This window comes from Montipora foliosa, chromosome 1 (genome assembly GCF_036669935.1).
Source record: "Montipora foliosa isolate CH-2021 chromosome 1, ASM3666993v2, whole genome shotgun sequence".
Taxonomy (NCBI): domain Eukaryota; kingdom Metazoa; phylum Cnidaria; class Anthozoa; order Scleractinia; family Acroporidae; genus Montipora; species Montipora foliosa.
The window spans coordinates 6,448,414-6,459,835 of NC_090869.1; the positions used below are offsets into that span (position 1 = coordinate 6,448,414).

Here is an 11,422-nt window from a genome sequence, read left to right on the forward strand (position 1 = left end):
AACTACTCACCAAAGTGGAGGTGGCCAGCAGTGGATATATCCACCACTAGCCACAGACATTGAGCTGAATAGTTGTTTTAGTATGTACTAAAACAGTGAGATAATGACTGCGCTTCATTTATTCCTGCAATGATTACTCTATTTTTGGGCACAAAGCCCGCGCAAATTGCTCAGAGGTGAATAGCAAGGGATATTTGGAGTTTGAGTAGCCAATCATAGCACGCCTTCAAAGCTATCTACTGTTTTCGTATATAGACTAAAATCAAATATTCAAGTTTCACTCCCCAGTGACAGAGCACCAATGAAAGTATCTTTGGAAACCAATTAACTGCCTCATTTTCCTAATAATAATTTTAGGATTTTTGATTTCAGAATAAACAAACTGTACCTTATCTTGCAATATTCGTAGGGTTACTATGTACTCCCGTGGAAGTATATGATCAAAGCAAGCAAGACCTTGACCCAACTTGATATAAAGCCCACCACATTTAATAGCTCCTGCAACAATTCTATCAGCTGCCCGCTGATGGCACAATTTAATAGTATCTGCATACTGTTTTCCATTCTGAAAGTAATAAATAAATACAAGTACATATTTAATTGACCACTCCCCATAGGGGCTTTCGGGCCAATGAAACACAATCAACAAAATGACAGAACAGAACAATAACAACAACAACTGTTAAGAATTCCAACTAGTCAGAGGCAAACCAGTTGGTTATTTACAAGTGCAGCTGAGAAGTTGAACCAGGGACTACCGGGATCAAATTTAATGAGTGGTCAGAATGGGTCTACATCCCGGGAGCTCTTGATCTCAAGGCTTGAGCATCCTTAGTAACCACTGGGCCACACTACCTCTTACAACATGTTTCAGACTATACATTGCTACAGGTGAACTCTCTAATTATTTCTAAATCATTGATATAAGCTACAGTAAGCACATATTGACAACAAAGTTTGAGTCGAAGATGACTCAAATGAAAGACAAATTTGCATGTCGTCTGCATAGAAGTGAAAACACATCCCGTGAAATCTAACTATGTCCCCCAATGGTGACGTGTACAGTAAATACAAAATAGGTCCTAAGACTGAGCCTTGAGGTACACCACAAAAAAGATCTCGACTAGTGGACTTTCCCTCCCGAACTATCACAAACTACTTTCTATTAGTGAGGTAAGATTTAAACCAGGAAAGCGCTATGCCCTTAATATCGAAACAACGTGACAATCGCTGCAAAAGAATAGAATGCTCAACGGTATCAAACGCTGCAGATAGATCTAACAAAACAAGGATAACAGAGCGGCGATTATCAATAGCTCGCAGGATAATTATCATTTTGAACTCTAAGCAAAGTCGTTTCAGTACTATGCAATTTCTTGTATGCAGACTGGAAAACGTCACCTAGATCATTATTCAAAACATAGCTAGTTAACTGATGAGCAACAGCCTTTTCAATTAATTTGGAAGTAAACATTAAATTTGAAACCGGTCGAAAATTACTAAAAACCTCAAAGTCAGAATCCACCTTTTTCAATAAAGGGATCAACAGCGCTTCCTTGTGAACGTCTGCAACAGTTCCTGTCTCCAACGAAAGATTGATCATTTTAGTTATCACGGGTAGAAGGTCAGGAAGGCAGAATTTGAGCACACACACAGGAATTGGATCCAAAGCACACAACTTTATAGAACCAGCCTTGATAAGATGCTTCACTTGTTCAACTGACACCTCTTCAAAGCTGGTCAACTCAAAAGGGCAGTGGACTGAGTCTGAGAGAAGAGGTGCCGCATCGCAAGCAGAGGAGAGAGGTTATTACGGATATCTACAATTATGCTATTGAAGAAAATTCTGTGAAATTCACATCAGAAGAAGAATGAGGATACCTCGGTTCAGCTCTCTTGTGCAGTAATTTATCCACAGTTCGAAATAAAATCCGCTGATCACCTCGATGGTCCTCAATTAAGCCAGAATAGTACTCAAGCTTAGCATTAGAAATCAGATTCGAAACCACCTTGCACTGATCTATAAGGCGATCTTTGTCAGTACAGTGTTTTGATCTTCGCCAACGACGCTCCAGTCTCCTCCGTACTCTCTTCTGAGTCACGATCTCTTGTGAAAATCAAGGTGCGGCTGGGTACATCACAATAGATTTAGTCTTTAAAGGAGCGTGAATATCGAGTAGTGACCGAAGAACAACATTAAATCAATTAAATCTGTTAAGTCTCATTCCCAGGAGTCAATGGGTTAAGAGGTTATTTTTAATATGAATTTGTAAGACAGTAGATATACCTTGTATTGTTTTCAGTAGTTTTTAAATGTGAATAATACATGTAATTTAGGCAACGTTTAGCACAAGCCAACGCAGCCAGTGGTCTTGTCCTCAAGCTTACATAATCTGTGGGGTGGTCACAGGGGCTTATTGCTTGCCTCGTAGCTTTTGAGTGTGGATCTTTTGTTTGGCTGCCTGTTTTTAGCGAATCTTTGCAGATTCCAGCTCCCATAGTGTCCCACCTTTGCTCTGTTTAGGGCATTTGTAACTATGGGGTCAGGTGAGTATGTTCTACTGAATTCCTTTCACTGTGACAGTGCTAGTTGGTTAAGTTGCATGCAGGGGATTGGAGATTAACTAGCACCTTGTACACTAATCTGAAATCAGAATTGAAATAAAGTTCTGCTACCACTTTTACTACTACTACTACTACCAGTAATACCACCACTACTACTACTACTATTACTGCTACGACCACAAAAACATGTACAGTACTACATTTTCACCAGTACTTACTGGATCCAAGCCTTGCAGAGTCCACCAATAGTCTAAGGATATTCTCATACCAACATGAAAACACCTAAAATAACAATGGAAGATAACAATCAACAACAAGCAATTTGAGCTCTTTGAGTTTCCCAGCCTAATCATCAGGGGTTTCATTAGAAGCCGGTCACCAACGGAAATTTGCCGGTACCCTTAACCTTAATTTTGACGCGTAGCCACGCGTAGACGCGTTAAGCCAGCACATAAGAAATTGCCTCGTTCTATGATCCAGCTTACACGAGAAAACAATACGAACACTGGTACCCTTAACCTTAACCTTAACCTTAATACGCGTAGACGCGTAGCCGGCACATAACAAGTTGCCTCGTTCAATGATCCAGCCTCAGAAGAAACTTGACGCGTAGACGCGAGGCCCTTCCCCCCACGCCTCGATTTCAACGGGGTATTGTGCAATTGCTCCAAGTAATAATTTTCATAATCCGTGATAATTGTCGAGAGTCACCTGAAAAATCTTCCGATCCCTTCTACTTGAACTCGAAGTTTTCTGCGTTCCTTCCGTTCCCAAAGTCTGTTATACGCGGCTAGTGCCAATATAATACTTCCCCCAAAAAGCCACAAGCCTCTTCTTTTTCTTAAGGTTTGACCCAAGGAGCCCGTGGATTCCGAACTTACTAATCTCAACTGATCTCTTCTACAGCAGAGCAGTAAATCGTTCCTAAAGCTGGACCAAAGCAAGCGAATCGCCATTTGTGTTTTCACGTGGACATTTTATTCTTCGTACTTGAACAGTGGGACTTCCTCAACTCGTTGCCAGGCCCTTCTGAACATTTACTTAAGATGGCGGTCAATGATAGAATGAACGCACGAGGTTGGCCAAGAAATCGAGCATCAAGTAATGCAGGAAAATACTTAACTGGACCTCAAGGAGCTCAAATGGATCGAACAGTCCGACTGTAAGTTTTTTCACTTAGAAATGCCTTGTTACCTTGCTGCGAAGTAGCCCACACAAAAGTATGGTACGGTTTTATCAAAATCAAATTAATGAGTTGAGAAAGGTCGAATTATTACCTCAAAAGAATTGGATGGCTGACGTTTCGAGCGTTAGCCTTTAGTCGGAGCGGATAGCCTGCCTATTCCATTTTTACCTGAAGGTTTTTAAATCGACTTTTCCGGCATGGTAATTAGAACATTATCTGTTTCAGAGTATGATCTTAATTAATAGGACAGTTCCGAGTTCATGTCTGCCTCTTCGTCAAAGCTAGTCTAAGTGCGAAGTTTTTGTGATGGTAGTTACTTGTACTTAACATATGAATGAAAAGTAATTTTCATAACAAAAACTTTTTACTTAGATTCGCTTTGAAGAGGAGGTAGACCTGAACTCGGAAATGGCCAATTTTAAGACATGATGTTAAACATTAGGTTAAACGTGATCGCGCATCGGTGGCTCAGTCGCTTGAGCATTGGGTTGCCATGTGGACCAACACTCAGGGTCTTTAAATAACTGAGCAGAAAGTGCTGCCTTTGTAATTACAATCGCAAATGGTTAGACTTTCTAATCTTTTTGTATAAGGACTACAGTTTATAAACCGTAGGCCCTGTCTCACAAATGATCTGCCATGTTCATAAGTTTCCTGTGGGATGTTAAGGAACCCACACACACTACATGTACTTGTATTTGAGAAGAGTAGGGGATGAAGTTCCCGGTGTTGTGGCTGTCCTTTGTGAGTGTATGGGTTGGTGAGTGTAGCAACCCCGCATCAGCTGAATAGCTGCTAAAACCCTCGACGGCCTTACACAAAAGTAACTACACGTACAGTACCGCCTGAAAGTATTGAAGGAATCACCTTAAAAACAGTAAGAACACATTTTTCTTCAAAACGCGAGGGATTGTGGTCAAAGGCACAAGGAATTGTGCTTTTGCAAGAATGGAGGAATTAAGATGCGCAGTATATATCATCAGAGCCTTCTCTGTTTTCCAGTTTGCTCCTCGTATCCTCAACTATAGATAATATTCAGAAGACCTTGGGATTTTGATCTAACTTACACGATGTCACTTTGAAAACCATCTATTGTTTTCTTTATTCTCAAGAGTGGGATCCAGAAGGAGGTCCAGCTGGGGGGTCCAGTTTGGGGGGCCACGTGTTGATAAAACATGTACATGTTGTGTGATGTGATACAGGATAATCGGTTGGTTTGAATCACCAAGAGTAAATTTTTCAAGCACCACTTTTTGTTGAGTGCCTTATGACTACTGAACCTTTGATTCTTGACATCAAACTACAGTTTAGCCCCTTTCATGATTTTGATTGGGGGAATATTTATTTTTGAGTACCTTGCAAAAAAAAAAAGCCCAAATTACTTACAAGATGCCAAAAAAGGACCTGGCAGAAAAATATGACTGTATTAAAACAAGGCCTAATGCCATCTACACATGTACAATGTACTCACATCACTTCTTTGAGACTATCAACTGTCACATGTATCTCCAAGTACAGTCCTGGCCAATCAAAAGCAGTCATTCTTGATCTACTGTTGCAGTCATTTTTGTTTCCCTTTTTAAGGTATCCTTTAACAAATTACACATTTGGAACCAAGGAAGCATTGTATGAGAAGGACAGGTTTGTGGAATTGTAGTCTATTGTGTTCATACCTAATCAAAAGCTTAAATTTATTGAGTCACATTGAAAGTAGTTTAATGCCACGCCCACAAGCACTTCAATGCATTTAAAAGTGTCTTTTGGCTTTTAACATATGCTTTTTTTTTTCCTTGATTATTGAGAAACACCTACCGTAGATTACAGCTGTAGCTACTTGCACATGTAGGTATAATTTTCAGGAATGTCTCTAACTAATGCCAGGGTTTGATTGAAGGTGGGTCTCTGGTAAAAAAATGTCATACAAAGTTAGACACAAAATTGAGTGATTGACTTAAGAAAATGTATAAAGATTTTTGACTACATGTATGCAACTTCAGAATGCATTAGATAATATTACATAATTATCGTTAGCAGGGTTGACACAGGGGTGAGAACAATGGTCTCATGGCACTGGATGGATTGCTGCACATGATGCATTTTGTTGCATTTTTTCTGCATTTTTTTCTGTGGTGTGCTCGATTTGTCATCATCTGTCATCGTCATCATCATCATCATGGTCTTTGCCGTTATCTTTGTCATTCTTATTTTCATTGTTGTTGCAACGCTCATAAATTTTTTGCTTGTTTTACATATAATTATATTCAATTGAATTTATCACAAGACAGTCAGCACAGTCAAACATTATTCTGTTATTGAACTGTCCATGTTACTTTTTAGTTCAGTGCAGGCAAGATTTACTAGGATGAGGTAAGAAAAACTCAATTGTAATGCCATGGTTTCATTTTTATCCATTAAAACGTGAATAATTATAACAGTACTTAATGTGTAAGGTGGAGAAAGGGCCGCCACATTGGTAGCACACATACATGTAAGTTTCAGCATACACAGACCATCTTGCTTTAGATCAATAATATTGTTAGTTTGAGATGTTAAATGAATTTTTTTGAGATTGCTTTAAACACTAGGATACAGTAACTAAATAGTTATTGGGACAATAGAGCGGTTTTCAATTGAGTGTCGAAAGTAATTAGATAATTACTTTGGTTTATAATTACTTCACTCAGTGATTGGTTCAAAGTTCTCGCGCCATTTTTTCAACCAATCAGAAGTGAAACCAAAACCAATCGTGGCTCGCGCGTGCACATTTTCCCGCGCTTTGTGTCGGCTACGTGTAATTACTTCGAGTTTTGATTGGTTTGCTGGATTGTCTCCGTCCTTTTTGAATGGCCAAAGTAATTACTTTGGTTTTGGTTTTACGACACTCAATTGAAAATCGCTCTAGTAAAATTCATTGTTTATTACTGTCAGATAGGACACAATAGAGGGTATTTTAACCTGGGTAAAGAGAATGATTATCAGGGCTCGAAATAATGGCCAGTCAACGGACAATGTCTGAACTGATTTGGGAGTTGACCAGTCAACCTTTCGTCTTGCCGGTCATGTTGACCGGTCACATTTGATCGTTTTGAAAATGAAATAAATTAAAATTTCCATGCTGTTCAGTTGTAGCAAGTCGCTGTGTATTGTCATTTGCGGAACTTTGATATGACATCTTGGGTGCAATGCAACAAGAACCGTTGTTGACAATGAGTGCTTTAAAGTGCTATAAGCTCTAAGCAACAACTTTTTTGGAAATATATAACACCAGTTTTGGTTCATGGGCCCCTGTTTTAAGGGTTATTTATTTTATATAATTTGACAGGCCAGAAACTGTACGTGACTGAGCTAAAATGAATTTGGCCGGTCATCATGTCCGGAGACTCGCTTGAAATTATTTTGAGCCCTGTAATTATGATTATTTTTACAGGGAAGAGTATGATAAATTTGGCATGAGGAAAACTGTTGAAGGAGTACTCATTGTGCACGAGCATGGATTGCCTCATGTGTTACTTCTGCAGCTAGGAACAACATTTTTCAAACTGTAAGTTAACTTTCATGTAGCAGTTTTAAATACTTAGTAACCTCCCACCTGGAGGGGGACACTGGGGTCTGTGGAAATGCGGTATCCATTAATTTTTAGGATGGTATTTGGGAAATTGTAGTCAGAAAAGTTCGGAATTGCAGTATGATCAGTACCTACCAAAAGCGGTTGTTGTACTGTATGTTTTGGTTTGAACACAGTATTCGGTGCAGAAATTACGTCACAAAATTATTAGACTTCCGGTTGCTCCAGGGGAAAATTGGAAACTCTGCAACCTTCCTCCTTGGTGCAAGATCACGCTTTGCAAGCACAATTCGTTTTAACAATTGTTGGCTGTACTGACAAAGGTAATCAGTGCGTGAAGAGCAATACATGTATGGGGAAGAAAAAATTAATAGTTATTTAAAGATATAACATATTGATTTCGGTTTCAGTATTTAACTGTTTTTGATCATGGTATTTCAGTATTTGCCAATTTTTGGCGTGGAAATGTGGTATTTAGCAACCCCCAATGCATATGTCCCCCTCCACCTAGATGTCAACATTGAAAAATGGGCAAAGAGGAGTTCTTTATAACCAGTTTCATATGGCTATGGGCAAACTAACACCTTCTTCCTCAACTGGGTTTGTTTTTCATTCGCATATTCAATGCCGCAACACTCCCAAGTGGTTATCTCTTTCCAGTTAAGTTTCTTAACATTGTTGTGTTCATTTGAATAATATTTATTGTTTGTTTGGTTTAAAAAGCCCCATAATTAAGTGTAAAATTAAAATGGGTGGCTCACTGCTACATTTTTGTTGCTATTATAATTATTGCAACTGTGTGAATCTATTTTTTTCTAGGCCTGGTGGTGAATTAGTTGCAGGAGAAGATGAGATAGATGGACTTAAAAGATCCATGACTGAAGTAAGGAGCCTTTTTAAAAGTACATGCAGACATTGTTATTTTGCACTGATTTGTTTCACAAGGTGCTTTGGCAGCAGGCAAGCAATTTACGAAGCTAAATTGCAACATTTGTATTTGTGTCTTTAGATCTTAGGTCGACCTGAGCAAGGAACTGAAGTTGACTGGGTTGTAGAGGACTCCCTTGGAAACTGGTGGAGACCAAATTTTGAAGCCCCTCAGGTATCATACCCTTCCCGAAAAGCTTTGCTTAACAACTTGTAATTTATGAGGATTTGCAATGTCCTTGACCTCTATTTGTCCCTTTCATATTTTTGAAATTGTTCACAAGTGTTACTAACAAGACCATGTATAATTGAACAAAGTTTCAAAGGTAACAAAAGAACTTTACGTTTTTCTTGCTTCTACTCACTGGTGATGTGCATGGTTTGTTTTACAGTACCCATATATCCCTGCTCACATAACCAAACCTAAAGAGCAAAGAAAGCTGTTCTTGGTTCAACTAGGAGAAAAGGGTACGTGTTCATAGCTTTTTTATGTAGATTCAGTTAGGGCCAGAAAATTAAAGCGAATCGGTAGTCCTTCTCGTAAAGTTTGTAAAAAGGCATATCTCGCCCTGGCTTTAATTGTTCCTGGTTTCATTATTACGTCTAATCTAAAATTATTTGACTTTATGCTATTCCGTACTGTTGTTTGTTGCGCTGCCTGATCGAATGAGTTGTAATTTATTTCAGCTAATTTCGCCGTGCCTCGTAATTACAAGCTGGTTGCTGCTCCGTTATTCGAGCTGTATGACAATTCACCAGGCTATGGACCAATTATTGCCAGTCTTCCCCAGTTGCTTAGTAGGTAAGTTGAGAGTTTTTTTAGTTGCGGTAAGGACGGGCGCTATATCATTTTGGGGAGAGTCAGGTGTTTAAATTGTATGGATCGTCGTTGCAACGAAAAACTTTACCAGAGAGCGCAAAAACTAAGGAAGGACCTCTCTGATCAATACTCAAGCCTGCGTTTAAGGCCATTTTAGTTTGGAAGACAAAATGATTGTCTTTCATCCAAAATTACTTACAAAAACAGATTCTGTGCAATAAAACAACTAACTTAGCCGACTACTACGGAATTGTATATATTGTGATTTTATATAGTTTTACCTATTTTATTACTCCATACCTACCCTTTTTTTATTTATTTATTTTCTCGGAGATATTAGCATTTTTTGCTATTTTAAGATCGAGGTGAAATAAAGGTTTGTTGTTGTTGTTGTTGTTGTAGACGCAAGAATTTAAATACAGACAATTGTATCAGTCCCACTATTACGTCATTTCACCAAATAAGGTCAAAATGTGAGGCAGAAATACACCACAGTACATAGTTTGACCTGTTTCACAGAACGTTTAAACTGCTATAACTTTGTGTTTATTGCTTTGTTTTCAGGTTTAGCTTCATATATTTGTAAACACTTCAGTTGCAACATCTCAAGGAAAAATATTGAAGCCGATAGATAGTCGCGCAGTTCATTTGCATATGTCGTCATTTTAATGTACCTTTCTGTATTTATTTCTTCCTCGTGTTTTCAAATTGATTTTTTTTAGAGAATTAAAAACTTAGAAAAGTATTTGCGTGTTAACTTAGAGCCTGTCGTGTTTATAAATTCTATATGAGATTTTACTACCCCATCAGTAAAATACGGTTAATGGAACGTGACCATACTAAAAGGGGCTATTCGTGTCGCGTTAGTTATCTTCGTGTTCTTTGTAGTAGGTCGTTCAAGGTCATAAAATCAATGGTTTTGTTGTAAATGAAGTGAGGACATAGAGACTTTGTTCCTAGATCTCAGTTTACCTACCAGTTTGGCCAAATCTGTTAAGGCCTCATTCATAGCTGTTAAAGAGCACGAGTAATACCTACCTGCTCATAGTAGAAGCTGTACAACTGGCTACTTTAATAGACAGAGTCTAGCTATAAAAGCCTCAGTTAGCCGTCCAAGGTTCACTTGGCAGTTTGTCTTCTATAGTAAACCAACTAGCCGTTGGCATTTGTTCAAGTTTTTTCCCCTCCCTCCCTCCCTTTGGAGATGGGTTGGGTTTATCGCCTTGCCTTCATTAAAATTGGGTCACTCCTGCGAGGTGCGGTTAAGTCTGCGCAGCGACTTCCCCCAAGCTTGTTGGCTCGTTTGCCTTTGTACATTGCTCGCTAACCAATACTCTTGTCCGATCCAGCACGTGCTGTTTACGAATCAGCTCGTAGTGCTGGGGAGATAAGTGAGGTTGTTCTATATCACGCAATCCGGAAGTCGCATAGGCTAACCAGTCGCAAGGCAGTGTTCCCCTCAAAAAACGCCAATACGTCTGTTGTCTCGTTCTATTGCGCCTTACGTTATGCGTTAAAAGCTAACTATGTTGATACCAAGGAACAGTGACATTAAGGCACGTTAAGAAGCCGTAGTTCTCTGTAAGTTGTTGTTTCCGCATTTTTGGGGGGTATGTCATTGATTTCAGTCATTTATGGGTTGGGTTTCAAGCCCCGTTTCAACAACTCGAAAGTATACCAGGATGATTTTCCTAAGCAAACAAACTGGACAAACTTAGAACACACAATGACCAAGTCAAATTCAGGAATTTAAATGATTAGTAGCGGAGAAAATTTGAATAGTCGTGAGCCCAAAGATTGATTTCCCAAACGCCTTTTTCTTTCTTTCGAGATTCGACGCGAGCGCTATGCCGCAGTATGAAGTAATAAAAGACAGGGGATGTCTTGTCTCCCCACATGACAGAAACTTGCCTAAAGTTTCACTGATCCAATTGATTTTATTATTCCAAACAATGCCATATCCTAAGCAAGACTGAAGAGGATTTTAATCTTGTCAAATGCCATTAAACGTTAAAAAAGTAAGGATTGTTGCAGAAATATTTCTTCAAACAACCACTTTTACGATCCGGCTCTATTTTGTTTCTTCTGAGTCACATCCAAACCTTAATATTTTGTGAGGATCCTTCTAGTCTCGATTCTAGCCGCGCTTCCTCTTTATGCAGTCAACCGTTCGCTTACCAGTCAAAAACGGAAAAAAATAAATAAATAAAAGCACGTGACGTCGGATGTCGCCTGCATGCCAAATGTTCCATTTTCACAACCTCGTCCTTTAATGAATCAATCCATAATGTTGCTATAGCCGTTGTGTCTAATTTGCCTCCCGTTGCTTTCAGAAATTTATTATTATTGAATTCGGAAA

At 39.0% G+C, this 11,422-nt stretch overlaps 2 protein-coding genes across 2 annotated transcripts in view; one reads left to right on the forward strand and one right to left on the reverse strand.

Moving 5' to 3' along the window:
- Positions 1-3,563, reverse strand: part of LOC138010582 (uncharacterized aarF domain-containing protein kinase 5-like) — a 40,328-nt gene extending 36,765 nt beyond the window's left edge. The window contains exons 1-3 of the mRNA XM_068857591.1: positions 3,277-3,563; positions 2,784-2,847; positions 389-565 (exon numbers count right to left, since the gene is read on the reverse strand). Coding sequence (XP_068713692.1) covers positions 389-565; positions 2,784-2,847; positions 3,277-3,521 — 486 coding nt within the window. The 5' untranslated portion in view covers positions 3,522-3,563. The remainder of the gene's footprint in view (positions 1-388; positions 566-2,783; positions 2,848-3,276) is intronic.
- Positions 3,564-3,576: 13 nt separating this feature from the next.
- Positions 3,577-9,820, forward strand: LOC138010677 (cleavage and polyadenylation specificity factor subunit 5-like). Its single transcript, XM_068857682.1, has 9 exons — positions 3,577-3,727; positions 5,336-5,392; positions 6,089-6,118; positions 7,179-7,292; positions 8,136-8,199; positions 8,326-8,418; positions 8,636-8,711; positions 8,931-9,045; positions 9,628-9,820. Exons 1-9 carry the CDS (start codon positions 3,612-3,614, stop codon positions 9,647-9,649), a joined length of 687 nt encoding a protein of 228 aa, XP_068713783.1. The 5' UTR covers positions 3,577-3,611; the 3' UTR covers positions 9,650-9,820.
- The last annotated feature ends 1,602 nt before the right edge of the window (positions 9,821-11,422 follow it).